Source organism: Trypanosoma grayi, assembly GCF_000691245.1.
Source record: "Trypanosoma grayi strain ANR4 Tgr_321_V1, whole genome shotgun sequence".
Lineage (NCBI taxonomy): Eukaryota > Euglenozoa > Kinetoplastea > Trypanosomatida > Trypanosomatidae > Trypanosoma > Trypanosoma grayi.
The window spans coordinates 1-17,979 of record NW_008825940.1 but is presented as its reverse complement, the minus strand read 5'-3'; the positions used below and the strand labels follow the sequence as shown (position 1 = coordinate 17,979).

At 53.9% G+C, this 17,979-nt stretch overlaps 10 protein-coding genes across 10 annotated transcripts; all 10 read right to left on the bottom strand.

The window, feature by feature from the left end:
• Positions 1-144: 144 nt before the first annotated feature.
• Positions 145-1,299, bottom strand: DQ04_03211090 (hypothetical protein; the record flags this gene model as incomplete). Its single annotated transcript, XM_009312638.1, has 1 exon — positions 145-1,299. The coding sequence occupies one exon, from the start codon at positions 1,297-1,299 to the stop codon at positions 145-147; it is 1,155 nt and encodes a 384-aa protein (XP_009310913.1).
• Positions 1,300-1,655: 356 nt separating this feature from the next.
• DQ04_03211080 (hypothetical protein) lies at positions 1,656-2,474 on the bottom strand (the record flags this gene model as incomplete). Its single annotated transcript, XM_009312637.1, has 1 exon — positions 1,656-2,474. One exon carries the CDS (start codon positions 2,472-2,474, stop codon positions 1,656-1,658), a length of 819 nt encoding a protein of 272 aa, XP_009310912.1.
• Positions 2,475-2,856: 382 nt separating this feature from the next.
• Positions 2,857-3,927, bottom strand: DQ04_03211070 (DNA repair and transcription factor protein; the record flags this gene model as incomplete). Its single annotated transcript, XM_009312636.1, has 1 exon — positions 2,857-3,927. The coding sequence occupies one exon, from the start codon at positions 3,925-3,927 to the stop codon at positions 2,857-2,859; it is 1,071 nt and encodes a 356-aa protein (XP_009310911.1).
• A 373-nt stretch (positions 3,928-4,300) lies between these two features.
• DQ04_03211060 (SET and MYND domain-containing protein) lies at positions 4,301-5,425 on the bottom strand (the record flags this gene model as incomplete). Its single annotated transcript, XM_009312635.1, has 1 exon — positions 4,301-5,425. The coding sequence occupies one exon, from the start codon at positions 5,423-5,425 to the stop codon at positions 4,301-4,303; it is 1,125 nt and encodes a 374-aa protein (XP_009310910.1).
• A 285-nt stretch (positions 5,426-5,710) lies between these two features.
• Positions 5,711-6,241, bottom strand: DQ04_03211050 (hypothetical protein; the record flags this gene model as incomplete). The annotated part of the gene is made up of 1 exon (XM_009312634.1): positions 5,711-6,241. The coding sequence occupies one exon, from the start codon at positions 6,239-6,241 to the stop codon at positions 5,711-5,713; it is 531 nt and encodes a 176-aa protein (XP_009310909.1).
• A 298-nt stretch (positions 6,242-6,539) lies between these two features.
• Positions 6,540-7,154, bottom strand: DQ04_03211040 (hypothetical protein; the record flags this gene model as incomplete). The annotated part of the gene is made up of 1 exon (XM_009312633.1): positions 6,540-7,154. The coding sequence occupies one exon, from the start codon at positions 7,152-7,154 to the stop codon at positions 6,540-6,542; it is 615 nt and encodes a 204-aa protein (XP_009310908.1).
• Positions 7,155-7,597: 443 nt separating this feature from the next.
• DQ04_03211030 (ubiquitin-conjugating enzyme E2) lies at positions 7,598-8,200 on the bottom strand (the record flags this gene model as incomplete). Its single annotated transcript, XM_009312632.1, has 1 exon — positions 7,598-8,200. One exon carries the CDS (start codon positions 8,198-8,200, stop codon positions 7,598-7,600), a length of 603 nt encoding a protein of 200 aa, XP_009310907.1.
• A 499-nt stretch (positions 8,201-8,699) lies between these two features.
• DQ04_03211020 (putative cell division cycle protein) lies at positions 8,700-10,280 on the bottom strand (the record flags this gene model as incomplete). The annotated part of the gene is made up of 1 exon (XM_009312631.1): positions 8,700-10,280. The coding sequence occupies one exon, from the start codon at positions 10,278-10,280 to the stop codon at positions 8,700-8,702; it is 1,581 nt and encodes a 526-aa protein (XP_009310906.1).
• Positions 10,281-10,836: 556 nt separating this feature from the next.
• Positions 10,837-13,230, bottom strand: DQ04_03211010 (hypothetical protein; the record flags this gene model as incomplete). Its single annotated transcript, XM_009312630.1, has 1 exon — positions 10,837-13,230. One exon carries the CDS (start codon positions 13,228-13,230, stop codon positions 10,837-10,839), a length of 2,394 nt encoding a protein of 797 aa, XP_009310905.1.
• A 1,739-nt stretch (positions 13,231-14,969) lies between these two features.
• Positions 14,970-17,957, bottom strand: DQ04_03211000 (protein kinase; the record flags this gene model as incomplete). The annotated part of the gene is made up of 1 exon (XM_009312629.1): positions 14,970-17,957. The coding sequence occupies one exon, from the start codon at positions 17,955-17,957 to the stop codon at positions 14,970-14,972; it is 2,988 nt and encodes a 995-aa protein (XP_009310904.1).
• Between the last annotated feature and the right edge of the window lie 22 nt (positions 17,958-17,979).

The following is a 17,979-nucleotide window of genomic DNA, read 5'->3' as shown; positions in this document are numbered from 1 at the left end:
AGAATGGTGATTGATTTCAGGATCTCCTATTGGCGAATTGGGCAAAAGGCTTGGCCATTCCTTTCGCAGGTTCCCCCTAAAAACAACAACTACAAAAACAGCCAAAAAAGATCGGGGACCTTTGGCCTTCCCCGGTGCCCCGGTTCACTCTGCCAGTGCTAGCCCGGTGGCCTCTTCCGGGCTTTCGTGGGGGGACCCATTTGGGCCCAACCTCGCCACCTCTGCAAAGTGCTCCTCCGCCCGGGGGCGGAAGGCGTGGAGAAGCACAGAGCCGGCGACACTCACATTGATGGAATCAATCGCCGGGTTCGGCAAGGGGATAGAAACAACCTTGTGGGGAACGGGCCAATCCCCGCTGAGACTCCGGAGGCCCTGCGATTCAGAGCCCAAAACCAACAAAGGGCCATAACAAGGGCGGGTCTCGGCGCCATCGCCTCCCTCTTCTTGCCCCCTCCTTGCCGCATTCGACTCATGCAAGCGCCTGGCGACGGCAAACGCCGGCTCCGCCTCCTGAGAAGGCACTGCCAAAAGCGGCAACAACCGATGCTCCAGAGCAATGCTACTCAGTACAGAAATGGATGCATTTCCCTGTGTTTCAAACAGTTTAATTTTAGGAGAGAACACTGCGCCCCCACTTGCACGTAAAACCTTTTCATTAAACAAATCGACACAGTCGCAAAGAAGGACGCTATCAAAACCCATGTCGACTGCAGCCCTCAGAAGCACACCAACATTGCTAGGAATTCGTAGGCCCACCAAAGCCAACATGGAGGCCAAACGGACTGGTTTCTTTTCGCCTAGAAATGCCTCTAGCGTCGGAGAAGGGGGTGTGGGGAATTCTGCCGCATAGCCATCTCCCATCTCAGCGCTGAGGAGCTGCCTGTTGATGTCCACCGGGGGGCACCGAACGATGCATGTCGGAAGTTCATCCTCCACACACCAATCGGGAATGGTTGGTTCCGTGTCTGGAACATAAACCACGTTGGGCTGAATCTTGTAGTCACGCCAAACGCGCCTAATGGCACCGGCGCCGCCAATCACACATGCCCCATGGGAATGCCGAATGTGCCGGTTTCCGCGAATCAATTTGGTTGAATTCCAAAGCTGCCTCCCGCTAACGGACAAACTGGGAGTCAACTGAGCAGCCTCGTCCAGACTTTGGAGGACAATTGGCCGCCCCTCACTTCTCTTTTCCCCCTTTTCACGGAGCACCTCTCTGAATGTGAGGGGGTTTGCTTCGCGAAGTGTTCTCGGATGAACCGTGCGACAGCGCCGCAACAACTTTGCAACACGAAGCATTCTCCCTCCAAAAGTGCAAATGCATAACAAAAGGCAACAGAAGAGAATAAACACTTATATTGAAATATATATAATAAATAAATAACAACAATAAATATATATATATACGCGCGTGGAGTACAATAATAAAAAAAAAGGGAGGGGGGGGCGAGGGGAACTGGAAGCAATGGCAACGATTGGCAGTGTGGTTGTGCAAAAGCCCACGCATTTAGGATGCGTCTCGCCGCAAAAATGCAAGGAGCATATACCCACACAGAGGGGGAGAAAGTGAGAGAGAGTGTGTGCGTGCGTGTGTGGAAAGGGGGCCATGCCCGACGCGATATTCTCCCCTCGTCTGGGCAGATTCCACTCCAACCTCACCGAAAGTTGGGATGCGTGCGATAGCCGCGGTTCCACCCCCCCGTGGCAGTCCCGGCGCGAGAGATACGCACATCTTCCATACCATCGCTCTCGCGGTCCAGTGCCTCTCGTAGTTCTCGTGGGAGTACATCGTGGGTGAAATTGTCCCACTCACTCTCTTTGCCTGATGCTATATTTTCTTGGCGTTCCTCAAGTCTCGATCGCCGCCGTTGCATTCGCCTTTTCCTCTCTTGACCCTCTTGTATGACTTGATGCAGCGTTAAATCCTGCCGAAACTCCTTCTTTTCACGACTCTTCCTTGTGACGAGGTAGTCCGCCCGGTGGTGCCACTGAACGTAAGTCTCTTGCAGGAACTTTTGCGTCCTTCGTTGGTCATCGGTCAAGAGCCAACAAAAATCCTCCAAGGCACGCTTTTCCACACGGTGATGCAACTCGGTACTCCAGGCAATGCCTGATGAACTTGTTCTGACCGATTGATTCCGCAAACCGCAGCGAAGGCGTTCTTGGTCATTCATGTAACACGCTAGAAGTTCGGCAGTTGGAGTTGGTGGCAGCATAAAATACAGCTCAGCAAAGAACCACTCAAGACGTGGTATACAATCAATCTCCTCTGCGAGAGCCATAACTTGCCCTAAAAAAGTGTACTGTGCGGCGTGATTCATGAACGAAAACAATTTGGCCACACGCAGCTCCTCATGTTCCGCAACAGTGGACTGGGGAACAAGAAACCACCCGGATGGAGCATGTTTCCAGGTTGAGGGCACGAGTGCCGCCACCGATGTCGAAGAGGCAAGGACCAGAGTCCGCTGAAGCATACGAGACTACTTTTTAACTAGGAAATACTGGGGACTTCCGTTTTCCTTTTCCTTCCCGTTTACCAGACGACACCGGGGCCTACTGGGTTCATCCGCATAGGAGGAAGCCGCGGCACATGACACAAAAAAAAATATATATATAAACAACAAGAAAGAGAACCAAAGCGTACCACTTGACATTGCCAATTTCATCCATGCACATCAAAGACAATATTCACCGTTAAGGGCAAAACGACAACGCAAAAAAAAAAACATCATCAATGCAATTTCATGTTTTACAGCAACCAGAACACTTCAACAAGAGACGTGCCTCAACAAAGGTGCGATCCCATTCTCCAGCAGAGGAGAAAACAACACCAACCCAACATCATTACCCACAACGTCACAATGGTGAGGCTATACACGTTGGACAAATGCCTATACAATCTCGAACGTACGACTCGCACGAGCCACAGCGTTCAGAGCGGCAAAAGCTACACCGCCACATACCTTCACCATCACCGTTCATTCCTCTCACACAACAAAGCGAACAATAACCATCAGATGCGCACTCTCCTTCCTTCTCTTTTACCCTCTCTAAAGAGTCTTCGCACTTTTCCGAGGGGGCACACAGCTCATTATGCGCGATAAAGGTTGTATGTATAAGCGGCGCACTGCAGAGAAGCAACTTGCAGAGGGGACAGGTGGAGGGAATAGACGTCTGCATCAGCGCGCACTGAGGGCATGCAATATACCGCGGCCCCTCTCCTCCACCCTCACCGTCTTGCTCAACGTACACAGGGAATCCAACTTGAATCATTGACCTCATTCCCTCAGAACCAACACCACTCACCTTCCCAGGGGCAGCAAGACGCCGCAAGACTTCAGTCAAATGGTCATAGTTCATGGGGGTGTACAATACCCCACCGGTGGCCGCCGCCGTTTCCTCAAAGACATGGACGGCGCCACAAAACGAGATGACATCTACACGCACATGAAGTCGGGCCACCATCTTTACAACAGCAAACACATCATGTGGATCAATGAGTGTGACAGAAGAGGAGACAAGAAGAATGCGTAGTCTGGTCGTGGATTCCTCCCTTGCCTCTTTATTAGTAGCACCATTGACGCCCTCCTGTCGCGCGCGCTTCGCAATACGCCTCAGGTCCACAAGCTCTGACAAGGACAGTCGCAGTCCATTTTCCAACGACATAGCCCCCGAGCCACCAAAGAGAAAATACTTCACTTCCAACGCCTGAATTATCTCGGAAGCATTAGTGGTGCACGGGTTAAGGCAGTACGCCACACCATCCCGCATCGCCACCACACCGAGGGAAGCGAGGGGATTGGCGTCGAGGTATGCATGGACGAAAGCATTGAGTTGAGGCCGCAGTGCAAGTAGTCGTGTGGGGAGGTAGTCCTCGGAGCTGTTCACCGCCTCACTGCCGTCCAGGAGCAGGATGGTCTTTTGCATCACGTGAGAGACCTGGTGGCTGCACTACACTACTGCAGGTGAATGACAAAACCACAAAAAATTAACCAAACAAACAACGAAATAAATAAAGACAAGCAGCGACAATTCCAAGCCATAGTGCTGCATCAATGATGAAGTCGTCTTCTTCGCTTCTCTCGCTCGCCTTCCCATACCGCCCAGGGAATGCCAACAACCGAAAACGCAACAGAAGCAGCCAACAACGTGCGATACACGCGAGAGTCTACTCTCAACACTCGCCTCCCATTCATCTCGCCAAGTCCAATAGGATTTTCTTTTTCATTTTTTTTTTTCTTGTTGGGGGCCTCGGCTCAAACCGTCATCCTCTTTCGTTTCCTTCCCCACTCCTCCTCATTCACCCATCCTTCTTCCTCTGGCAATAGTGACAGTGGCACACAAAGCCGCGCCGTTCGAGTTCCCTGGACCGCTCCTCATAGGGGAGATGCTTCAGCTGCGGGTAGTAGTTGATCGAAAGCTCCTCCCCCCGCGCAACATCGCGTGTTGTTTTCAACGCCCCCGATATTATATCCTCTGCAACATTTGCGTCACACGAATGATTTAACATGGAGCGGGCGAGGTGCAGCTCTACACATGTGTCGCGGTGAAAACAGTTAGCCGTCACGCGTGCCAACGTGCCAACCATTTCCTCATATGTGATGGAAGTGGCGGTGTGACACGCCCGAGTGAAACGTTGGTAAATCTCCAGAAAAGGCCCACATAACACCTTTGGGCTAAATGGCAAGCGACCAGAGAGTATCCGCATCTCACTCAAGGCTGATGGAATCATTTGCTGCTGGAGAGAGACGGCCAGGACACGCAACATCAAAAGCTGTGCGGCTGCCGCGTTCTTTTCGGTACTCGTTTCAGCACCCTTCATTTGTGTGTAGATGTCGAGTTCAATGGCCTGAAAACCCTCCAGACAGCAGGTGCGGGCGTGGTAGAGCGAGAGGGCCATCGTCCTGCAGTCCCTACTACAGTACTCCTCGTGACACTTGGGATTGGCACAGGTGAAGAAGCGCTCCGGTAGCGGTTTTGCACAAAGTGCGCAGAGACTATCATCTGTCGGGTACCGTAGCCACGGGGCAGCGCTGCGCACCACCACAGTCCCATGCGGCATATTCTCTTTTGCCACAACCCCACGACCAACCGTCGTGTCGATATGCCTCAATTCACAGTCCTCTTGAAGGTATGGATACACGTACAGATGAAGGTGTGAGTCATCGCAAGGGTACGTACCAACTTGGTGGTCAGGAAAATGGGCGAGCGCATCATAGCAGCGACGCTGGTGCCGACCCGACAGCTGTAGCACCTGCGCCGCGGTGCTGTAGTCGGCAAGAGCAAAGTACGGCTGCCCCAACGCGTAGTAGGCGTTGCCGCGGAAGAGGAAGGCCTCGGGCGGGCTCCGCGCACCCAATGCGTCAATCACGTTATGGCAGTGGCGCTTAAGTGCGATAGCGCTCGCGGTGGATCCCTTCTTCATCCGCCGCTTCCTCCGAGATGGGGGTGGAGGAAGACCGCGGGGAAGAAAAAAAGAACTGACAACGCCACATAACAAATCAAAAGAGAGAGAGAGAGAGAGAGAGAGGGAGAGAGTACACTAATAATGACTCTCCTCAATGTCAATAATATACGGACCTCCCACACCTGTCTGTACTCCAGCTTTTTTTTTCTTTCGTATTGTTTTCCCTCTTCTCACAGACGCCTCCTAGACGCAGCAGCAACGCCATCAAATGCATACAGGCATGTGTCGTGGGTGTGTGCATACTTACCACCACACAAGTGTCTGACTCCTCAGCTTCGCTCGCTCTCCTTCCGCCCAGTTGCGTTGGCGCAACATCAGCGCCTCGTAGCGCCGCAGCTCCCTGTTCGTCGCCTCTAGCCGTGCCGTGTTGAGCGCCACGAGGCGGCTAAGGACGGTTCCCACACAGAGACCCAAGAAACCACCAACAAATGCACCTGACACACCAAGACGGAGGGCGAGATTCGTGTCACCAAGGATCCACCACGGCAGGATGCCCACCGTTCCGCCTGACATGGAAAGGCCAACAACATAATTCGACGTGCTGCGCTGCTGCGCATCATGCGGCGGGAGAACTCTGTACTTCACCACCGTGGCCAACCTGTCGCCCATACAGAACGCTGCAGAGAAGAGAGCACAGTTGCCACCCCACTTCACCACATTGGCGAACACAGCCATATTCAAAACCGATAGAATACCCACACCAGAGGCCTTCAGGAATTGGACGTCCACATTTATTGCCTGAAAACCTTTCAGCGCGCCCTGTACAATGCCCATGGCAATGCCACACTTTGTGCTGAACCAAATCAAGGAAAGCGAAGAGTCCAAAAAGGGATCTAAGCCGTAGAAATCTACTTGGGGCCGGTACTCATTTGCCACTTTTGCGATGGGTCTCCCCGATTCTATGGACTCGATGAGCACCTTCCACGGAGTGGTCAAGCCCAGTTTGCGAACCGCCTTCTGCTCCTCGGCATCCTCGGTGGCGGTCCTACTGCTGCTGCTGCTGCTGCTGCTGCTGCTATTGTTCCGCTCCAGCTGCTGGTAATAAGTCTCCACCTTCTGCCGCGAAAATTCCTCATCTAGTGGTTCCNACCTTCCACGGAGTGGTCAAGCCCAGTTTGCGAACCGCCTTCTGCTCCTCGGCATCCTCGGTGGCGGTCCTACTGCTGCTGCTGCTGCTATTGTTCCGCTCCAGCTGCTGGTAATAAGTCTCCACCTTCTGCCGCGAAAATTCCTCATCTAGTGGTTCCGCCAAACCCAACTTGCGACGCACCCACGAGATGGAACCAATGACATCATGTGTCGCCTCCATGCGCTTTCGCCTTTTCACCTCTTGGATGGCTTCTCCAACGTCGAGCTCTCGCTTGTACTTTGCTTGCCAATAGTTGGGCGCACGAATTTCCTCATCGCTAAGTGGTGTGCCATCAATAGTAACATTCTTGTCCTCCAGCCACTGCGGTGGGCGAGAGCGGAGATCAGGCCCGACCATCGAGACACCGGAGGAATCCTGCCGCACGCCCTCATCGCGTACGTAACGCCAAACATACGTCCAAAGGTCCGCCGGGTTGAAGTATACCTCGCCACCGCCAGCGCTACTATACTCTGTGCCTTTCCCCTTTGGGCGATAGGAGCTGCCAAAGAATGCATTCGACGTTACATCGGCGGGTGACTTTGGCTTTTCGTCTTCCATGTTGAATAGCAGAATAAAGGAAGAAAGGGGATAGGGGACCTAAGGTTTATCACACCACTGTGTGGTGTGTGTGTGTGTGTGTGTGTGTTCCCGCCCCTTCACCCCTACGTCTCTGCAGCAGATCCACCCGTTTAACGGTTGGTTAGGAAAGCGAGTGGGTCAAGAAGGAAAGAATCAGCAGAAGAAGTAGAGAACAGCAAAAACAAAAAAAATCAATGAAGAGTTTCTTTATCCAAGAGCCAATCAGAACAATTACTGCAGAGTCATGCTGTACATGACTTGGAAGAACATCACACGATCAGCGTCTTGACTTCATTTGTGACTGTAACTCCGCATTGATCAAATAACAGGCATGGTACGCACACACACACACACACAGAGAGAGAGGGTGGTAAAACGAGAGAGATAGAGTGCGCGTGTGTGATAGAAGGATAAATATATATTCAATCAGTGTACAAACCCTGCATCCACCGCCGCGCCTTCTCCCTGAACCGCACTGGGTCGTCTTTCATCATCTGTGCCGCCTGCTTCGATGTACCGTGTAGCGGGTCGTCAGGATTTGGGTCTTGAAACAGCATCTCAATCATAATAATAATATCTCTCAAGCTGAGCGTCGGTTTCCACTCCGTCTGAAAGCTCAGACACACACTCCAGGATACCTTGACGACGCCCTTCGCCCCTCCCTCGTCTTCTGTGAACTCATCACCTTCGATGTTTGGGTGCCAGATGCGATGGGGACCCAAATACCGCACCTTTGGCCCCTCGTACGGATAGTCGTCGCGGAACTCCAACAGGAAATCGAACAGGCCGCCATGCCATATGGAAGGGTATGGAGGCCTGACGGTAACCTTCATCCGCAGCATGTTCTGTGGGTCGGGTATCTCCACCTTGCTTCGGATACCGTCTAAGTTGTCCAGATCCTTCTTGATGCGCAGAATTGCAACGGGCTCGTTGCTCGTCGTGGAGGGGCCGCCTCCGCCGTTACTGTGACCAACACCGTTGGCTTCACGTGCCTCCGCCTGCTGCTTCTTGATGCGTGAGAGCATCTCGCTCCCTCGTTTCCACTACGTGTGCGTGTGTGTGACTGTTTGCGGAAATCCCCTTTCCCACACTTCGCGTGCACCTTCCCCTCGAAGAAGGAAGGAAGTATCTGTCAACAGTACAGACATGAGTGCGCCCAGCCCACAACACGCCAACGAAAACAAACAAACAAACAAGCAAAGGGAAGTCTATAAGAAGAAACTCAAGCACCAGAGAAACACGACATATCCACGTCAAAACAGTCTTACGCTCCAGCGCGCAGACGACACCCGTTCCCCAATCTTGCTCTTCCCACACAGATACAACACATCGAAAGCAAGAGCGTACGGTGAACATTAAGAAACAAAAACAAGAGCGAGAGGAAGTAACAAACAGAAAAACACACACACGAGGTACAGGGCAGCGCCAACATAAGTAGAGTACAAAAAAAGGATTCCCAACACCTTCCATCCACTTCTCATCCTTTCCAAAATTATTACCCTCTGTCTCTCTCTCTCTCGCCCCTCAACGCAAGGCAAGCTCGTCACGCAAGCCAATGTCTACCTCCGCAGCGGCGTTGCCCCGACCCGACTGCTGCTTCTGGTGAGAGTTCCCGTCGCAGTCGCCGCGTCTCCCTCGCTCGTCACGTGGGGGAAAGCAGCGCCAAAACCTAATTGTCTCATCCCCTGCGGCGGACACCACCACCTCTCCGTCCGTCGACATGCACATGTGCAGCACGCGCGAGGTGTGGCCTGTCAGATCAGCCACTCGTCGGAGTGTCGGGTACTTCCAGATGGTCAGCCGGTTGTGCGAGAAGCCGTGGGAGCTGATAAGCTCCGTGCCGCTGAGGTTCCACAACACCCCGCACACTTGGCTTTCGGCATTGAGGTGATTAATACACTCACCGGTCGAAGTATTCCAGAAGCGTAGCATCTTGTCCTCCGAGCCACCCCCGCTTGCAAGAAGATTGTGCTGAACCGGGTTCCATGCTATCGCCTTTACGGCAGCCGTGTGCTTGTTGAGACGCAGTACAGGCTGGGTTCTCGTAGAGAAGTTGCGGCTGTCCCAGAGAAGCAGCTGATTGTCGTTGCCTCCGCTGGCGATGCGCACCCCATCAGGGGACCATTGCAGCCCACAAACGCTCTGTTGGTGGCTGCGTAGCGTCCATGAACCGAGGGGATCGCGGAGGTCGTTGATGCGGATTGTGGCATCTTTGCTGCCAGTGGCAAGAACATTTCCGTTCCACGAGAGAGCACCGACACGGTCGACGTGTTGGTACAGGCACTTCGTTATGCGCTGCGATTCTACATCCCAAATCTCAACTGAACCATCATCCGTACCCAAAGCCAATCGCTCGCCATCCTCGCTCCAACTTACGCCGCAGATGATGCCATTAGGTGGCCTCTGGCACGGGAGCTGTGTTATACTGCATGTCTTCGCATCCCATAGATACACCGCGCCTTGCAGGCCGACAGCAAGGATGTCCTTCGCGGACCAGTCCATTAATTGTAGATAGAAGTCATCTATCATATCGGCAGCGTCAAGAATGCGCTCTGGGGCCCGTGCAATGACACGAAACGTTCTTGAGCGAAAGTTTCGTGCCCGGTTTTCTTCAAACACGACCCCTAACGAATTACGGTAACGCTCCTCCTCAGACTCTGATACATTGCACTGCTGCAGGACTTGACTGTGAATACCCAAAACAGTAGACTGCGTGTCTGGAAAAAGTGTGCGTGCAAGCTTATTGGTGTAGGGCTCTGTCCCCAGCGCTGTCGTGTGCGAAGGGCTGCTTTCCATGGCGTACTTCCGCACCTTGCCGGTGCTCCCTCCAACAACACCTATACCACCACCAGCAACACCCGCGCCGCGGTTCGGTGACGCCATGAGCGGCATTGAGCCTCCCCGCCGCTCGGGGCTCGCCTGCAGCGGGACAACGTTCTCCTTTGTTGTAAGGAAGAAGTGTGACATGGAGTTGTCCTGCGAGCGGCGGTCGGAGATGAAGCGGTCCGGTGTAGCGATGGGGGTGCGCATCGGCGGCGACGTCGCATCAGTGTTCAGCCACGGCGAGGACCGCATCGGGCTGCTGAAGGCGGTGTCGAGATCCATGCGCGTGCAGCAGCGTGGGGGCGGAAACACTCCTTTCTCTTTCGAGTGGGGAACGCGATACGTGAAATATTCGTTTACTCTTCTCTTTCTCAGTCTACTTCTTCTTCTAACGTGTTGTACAATCACTCTCGCACCTTGAGAGTTCTTCTTCCCTTTTCCTTTTGGTTTTGATCAAAAAAAAAAAACTACTTCGCTCTTGTTGTCTTTGAACTTTTTTTGTTTTGTTTTTTTCTCCCCCTCCTCTTTGTTTCCTCTTCACGTCCGCGCCAATTTGGCCGGCGAGCACAACGGATGTGAGTGAATGTGTGTGTAGCTGAAAAGCCTAATCACTACGAGCCAAAGCAACAAAAAAAAAACTCGCACGTCCTACAGCAGGAGAATGAGAAAAGAACACCGAGAGGAACGTCAATGTAATGGGGAAGGGCAGCGCAACAGAGTTATTCGAGATGAGGCCCCGCCAGGGCCACACAGGTGGGTGGAGAGCCGCATGCGGACCTCCATATCCCCCAACACCGCTCATCTTCCGCCGCCCTGTTGCAGGGGCCACGCAGCGCCATTAGTCAGCGCCGCCATGCATTTGACACGGGCCGCGGCGAAGCACGTCCAAGCACCCGCGGGCCCACCACTTCATTTGCGCCACAACCTCCACAGCGTGCAGGAAGTCAACCAGCGGCATGAGCGCAAACTCCTCAAAAAACTCACCAAGTGACAGAAACTGTGTGCACTCTGTACGGTTGCCCCTACCGCTTTGTTGCTCGTCCTCATAGAGACGCACGAGAGAAGCGGCGGCGGCCACGCCAATGGCGTCAAAAGAGTCCACTATGCACTCAATTGCCATCTGAGACACCGTAATAGTGTCACACGACACCAGACTCTGAAGCACAGAGCGCACAAAATCTATATCTCCTTCATCCATGTGGGTGGGGCTGCCCCGGTTAGGCAAGTCACTTGGTGGTGGTGGTGGTGCGCCTCTGGCCGCAATGACCACCGCAACCTCGGCAGGTGAGGCCGCCGCCGCCGCCGCCGCCGCCACCACACAAAACTCTCTGCTCTTCTTTGATGGCGACCCAGAACTTCCTGAGGGAAGCACTACTGCCTGCGCTGCGCGGAAGAGCTGCAGGACACAGTGGCGAAAAAAGCGCAGAGGATGCGTGGCCGCGTCAGCGGGGTCACAGCGTGCCACTTTTTGACTCATGGCATCCACAATCACCGATGCGTACCGATCTGCGCACGTTGCAAGCAGGTTTCGCTTCTGGAGTGGCACGTCGAGTGTGTCCAAAATGTACCGGCAATTCACCTCGATAAGTGGAACGGCAGTGGCATGTAGGCGTCTGCAGACGTTTCTGCACACCAGCAGCCCCTCCAGCGTCACGTAGCGCAGCACGATATCCCACGGGATGTCTCGTGCAGATGCTGCCACTCCACACATGCGCTGGACTCTGGATGGTGACGTTGCCCATGAGGGCACTACAGAGCGGCGTGTTGCAGCCTCCAGGGGAGCACAGGAAAACGCAAGAGCCTCCGTCTGCGGCATCAGTAACGCGGAGAACGAGGAGGGAGGGGGGAATGTGCTTGTAGAAGCACCAGCGGCGGCCACCAGCTCCATACTCTCTAGTCTCTCAACATTTCTCGCCACTGTTGTGACAGCGCGGCTACTATTGCACATCTCCCCAGCCGACTCACCACTTTCGTTTGCAGAGGTGGAGAGCCAATCTGTCACACGCTGCTGCTTCGGTTGTGCAGTTGAGACGGGCTGCTGCTGCTGATGTGGCCGCCGCCGGGGGGTTACTCGAGACAATGACGACCGCCCTACGGCCGGCGATGACGCATGACTTGACTTCTGCATGTAACACGTTGAACAGTACTCGTTGTTGTTCCACAAGGGAGTAAAAAGCTCACAAGACTTGCGCACACGACACGGCGACAAGGCACCGTCCGCGACATTCGATGATGGCGGCCGCCGGACACGCCCAGCCGGAGTTGCCGCCAATCGCGGCGTTGGCGGTATTGCCTCCGGCCGGTGGGCGTCCTTTGCTCGGTGGCAGCGGGCGCACACCGTGGGATTTCCCCACAACATGAAGAAGTCATGACATGCCTCCGCGCAGGCGTGATACTGTGCCCCCCGCTGTGGCTCCCACTGCTGCGGATCAGCGTAGTAGTACGGCAGCACCGGCGCACCACCCGTTCTTTCCTCTTGATCCTCTCCCTGTGGTGGATTGTGCGGCTGCACTCGTGGAGCTTGATGTGGCTTTGGCGGCGCCTGCTTCCACCGTAAACAGACCCCCTCGTTGGCCAGCGTCATGGCGCTAGCAAAGGCTTCCTGGCGGGTCGGGCTGAACGTGCTATGCTGTTCACGCACGCGGTGGCAATGAGAACATCGCTTCGGGTTTAACCACGATTCACGAAACAGACACTGTGCTGTTGGCGTTCCGAAGCGCTCCTTGACACTTTTCTCATTCACACAAAAAAGTGCCTCCTCTTCCTCCACCACCACCTGCTGCTGCTGCTGGGTCATTGCACAGCGGCCCATGGCCGCGACTGACACTGCTGTCGATGGGGGCAGTGCTTCGGCAAACACCACCCCTCTAGTTTTACTCTTTTTCTGCTTCTGCTGTTGCTCTTCGAGCTCCTCGTTGCCAACAGGACTGAGAAGGAATACAATGCGACTGCGAGTACCTTGCGGAATGCTCTCCAACAAATCAACCACATCTTGTTGAGGAGACAGCACCACGCCGTGGAGACTGAGCTGCAACGCAGCGCCCGCTACTGGCAGCTGCAGCTGCTTGCAGGCCACTGTCGCCACGCCGGCAGCCGACACGACGCCCCGGCCCTCGCGCATTCCCTCCGCTGGGACGGCGACAAAAACGGCATCTCGCCGCTCCTCTTCGCGCAGCCGCAGGCCCGGCGGCGGGTGCTCGCTGTAGACCACGCGCACCTCCTCCGTCACCATGCGTTGCCGCCTTCACGGCTGAAGCATCCCGTCCACACAACAACAAGACAGTGCGAGAGGGAAAGAAAGAAACTCCGAAGACGAAATCCCACACACAGAGAGACACATATGCACATACGCATGGAAGCACAATGCCATCTTCTCAATTGCTCCTGGCAACTAAACACACAGACATCGCATTTGTCACAGCAATGCTTTCCGCTGAGGATCTGTGATGCCGTTTTAATTGATTCTTTTCGCAAGCATCTTCCCAGGACCTTCTCTCCAGTAAATCCCTCTCTCTGGCAGTTTTTCTCCTTCCCTCTCTCTCTAACAGCCACACACCTACACACGGCGTCACACACATCGCGTTCAAAGTGGAGGGGAGGGAGATTAGGGAACCAAACAAACACACGTGCCCAAACACCCACCGACATAAAACAACAAAAAAAAACCATTAGTAGTGGAGAGGAAAAAAACTCAGTGAGCGCGGCAACCGATCATGGCACGTGGAGTGGGGGCGGCACATCTACTCATCGGCAACGCACATCTTCACGCGAGTGCGCAACTGGCAGGGTGAGGCACTGCACTGCGCTGAGTGGGCACAACGAAAAAAAAACATGGCGCGTGATAAGTGAAGAACAATACGAGCAAGAGATGGCGAGGAAGCGGAAGAGGAAGAGAGATACGAACGGAGAAGGGGGTTGGGGCAAGAGAGGTGATACTGAAATAACAATAACAACAACAACCTGAGTGGCGATACGCAACATCTGAAAGTATGCATGAATATTGAAATAGAAACAACAACAACACATCAAAATACACCAGACCAAGCAAAGGTCGGGGCACCAACGTAGCGAAGAGCACTTTGTCCCCACCCAACAGCCCTTATTGTCTTTTTTTTTTCCACCCCTCCACACGAAGACAACAGCAAACTTTCTTCGTCTCATATTCCCCTGCGTCTCCTGCCACGGGGCGGCTCCGTCTTCGTCTTTTAGACCTCCAGCTGAGGTGGAGAGAAGTAACGGACCGAAAAGCCCGCTGCGTGATGTGCGCGCTGACTCCTTTCCTTTGTGCCGGCGCTTGCGGCACCGCCCTCCGTGGCGGAGCCCCCACAACGGCACTCAGAGCTCGTGACGGCTGTTGGCACAATGAGCAAACAACAAGTACGCAAGCAAAACAAAACAAAAAGAAAACAGCACGAGAGGAACAACAGCAGCAAGCAGGCAAAGAAGAGCAGAGATCCCACACCCGACCCTGCCTCCGCTTGTTGCCCATCCCAAACCCCACGCTCTGCGGCATTCCTTCCTTCCCTCCGTCTCCTCCTCGCTGCTTCAGAGGGCCTAAAGGATGGCGCCGCCGAGGGTGCGTGGGGCAACAGGGACTTCTCTCCCCCCACCACACTCACACACTCGCAGATATGCAGACCGACCGAAAGAGAGTGAGGGAGAAACAGCTCGTCGGGCACATTCAAAGAGGGTGAAGAAAGGCAAGTAAAAGGTGGAAGACAAAAGAAACAGTGGAACTCGTTTCTTTTTAGCTTTCGCACTCTCCATATTGCACAGATATGAATGCTAACGCAAAACAACAAAAAATCAGTCTGATATCCACACGTTCCCGCTCTTATGCATTGACGAAAAATAACCTCCCCTTTCATATACACACAGACCGATAGTCACACATACACACCGACAAAAAGAGAGAGGGAGAGAGGGAGCGGCAAGTGCACAAAAAACAAAAGTTCTTGGACCACACACAACTCAGCCGTAAAGCCCTTTCATTGTGTCTAGTACGAGGCGGTAACATTCTTCTAATTCCATCCCCCCATTCGACTGCACGCGGATCACATCACAGATGGCCGCAAGGATTGTTTCACGCATGGACCTCGACATTTTCTTCTCGTCGAGAAAAACTAAGACACGCTCCCCCAGTTTCAGCCGCTCGGAGAGGTAATTCCAGAGCGGCAAAAATCCACCCTCTTCATCCTCCGGAGATTCCGTCACAACAAAGGAGCTATACAGAAGCCGGTAGGATGCCAGGCGCAGGATGGGGGCCAGCGAGCGCGGCCGCGTCGCCGACTCGAGGCCCAACCCGCTTTCGGGGCCTTGCGGCAGTGCGGCCTGCACAGAACGTCTCGCCTTCTCCGGTGTGGCCGCCACGGCAACGTCGCAGCCGCACTGCAGGTACTGCTCCATCTCCTCCGCCGTGATGATGCCGGGGTGAATCCAATCCTCAGTGTCCGCATAGACAACATGGCGGATGTTGAGGGTCTCGAGAATCGTCTGGGAAAGCAAGTTCATGTTCTTTGAGGTCACGAACAGAGGCAAATCGTGGCACAACTGGCGTGGGTAAATATCATTCCACACTACTACTATTGACGCCGCTTTCTGCACTATCCTTTCCCACTCTTCCATCAGCACAGGGGAGTCATCCAGCACTAACTCTAGATTAGGGCATGTGTGCAGCGCCTCCGGGAGGTGGGCTAACGGGTTGCCGCTGAGACGGATCTGCCGCAGGCATGGGTGGGAAAGTACAGACTTCCCCGCTTTGTCGGTGCCAATGCGCCTAATGCAGTTAAACTCGAGGGAAAGACGTTCCAAGACTCTTGCTTGGCCGAGGTCGGCGGGAATTTGTGTTATGCGGTTGTTTGAGAGATCCAACTTTTGCAGACGTGGTGCACTGAGTATTTCAACAGGAAACACAGTGAGTGCATTGTTGGTGATTCTCACCTCCCGAAGTGCTTGGAACTGCGAAAAATCGATATTTGCCACTGAAGAAATGCCATTGTTGGACAAGAAAAGCTCTGACGTCCGGGGTGCAGCATCGGCTAGGAAAGGAGGCAGCTCACGCAAGGGCAGGTTCACAATCTCCAACTGCCCTTTCTTTTGAGTTTCCAACAACATGGAGACGACTTGCAGCACATCTACATCATGTGTTATGGAGGGGGCATAGTCATCCTCATTTGAATTTTCCCCCGTAGTTGGATCCATTACCACATTGTTGGCGTTCACTCCCTTAAATCCAGAGACGACATTAGTCTTCAGAGCCCTGCGGCGCATCTTACGAATCACCCGCATCCCATGGAAGCACGTGTTCAGGCTTTTGCCGCGTAGCACTGACTGCATGGCTCGCTCGTAGAGTTTCGTCTGCGAGCCCTCTGAGCGGGTGTAGGTTCTAATTGCACTCGCTTGGTAATCACCATTCATGTTCATGCGAAAGAAGGGGTGGTGTGCCGCAGCTCGCAGCAGCATCCGCCTTGACAGGTCCTTCTCCAACATTTGCGCGAGGAGATCCCGCAACTCCGGGTCGCAGTTTGGCGCGAATGTAAATGGCGTGGGACTTAGAAGACTGGCACGTAGGCTTCCAACTGTTTCGGTGTTTACAGGCAGGACCCCATGTGACATTTGGTAGATCGTCATGGCGAACGCCCAGCTATCCACGACTTCACCCAAAACCCGCACCCCACGGTACTGCTCAGGGCACGAGTATGCTGGGGTTCCCTCAGGGCACTCGTTCTTCATCTGACTGGAGCAGGTGCCAAAATCAGCAATCTTTACAACATCATTGGCGTCCACGAGACAGTTGGCAGGTTTAATATCACGGTGGAAGAGATGTTCCTCATGCAGGTGTAGGAGGCCGATCATGATATCGCGACCGTATTTGCGCACCTTTTCTAACGGCAGGGGCTGGTTGCCTGGCGTGTACACCGGCCCATTCTTGCAGTACTCCATAATCACGTACACCTTCTGTGCCTCGACATCATCAATCACCTCTTTTAGTTTTACAAGATTCGGATGTGACACAAATTTCATGACGGCAATTTCACGCAATAGAACATCCTCGTTTCCAGGCTTTGCTAAAAGGGCCCGTTTGGCTTTATTCGTGGCGTTGTGACGCAAAATTTTTAAGGCATACAAGGTGTGAGCACGACGGTGCTGCACAAGGTTCACCTTGGCGTACGATCCCCTACCAAGCATTCTCACCACCACATATTCATTGATGACCTTATTGCCTTCGCTATTGCGGCTCTTGTTTACCAATGCGGAGTTCGACGCACCACTGCGAAGCGTACGCTGGAACGGCCTAAGTTCATGCTCATGCGCCGAGGCTCCACTCTTTTGGAAGCAGCCGCCACAAATCACAACGTTGCAATCATCACAGTTATACACGAGCTCCGTGTCAAGAATCACCCGACCACAGACTTCGCATGGGTCGTAGAAGAGACTACTGGCGCCCCCTTCCATCGTCCCTATACTGGAGCCGAATGACCGACTGACAGTAGACTGCATTTCATACAGGGCAGATATGGCGTGCGTCGGGTCGTGGTCAAACTTGTCACTGAATATGCAGTCGTCACATATATACATGTCCTCACATTGCTCGCACATGCGCGTCACCGCTGGACTGTGACAGTAGTAACACTCTTGTGGTTTGTTGTAGAATGTGGCGAGGTTCGGCACACCCTCCTCTGCATTGCTCAGTGCCCCACTGGAAAGAGCTCGGCTTGCCTCACCATCGCCGTTGGCAGATCGCACGTCGAAGTCATCGTCACTCTCGGCATGTGGGGTGCTGCGCCCATTGAAACCTCTACTGGACAACCTACCCACCGCGCTCTTTGGTGCGCTTAGCATGACGCTGCTTGTCGTTCTGATTGCAGCAGTGGAAGTATTGTCTGTCACGTTGGTGTTCATATGGGACACATCACTGGCGGCGCCATGGATCCTCGACAGACTTCTGCGACCGCGCATGGGCAACGTGGAATTGGTGCGA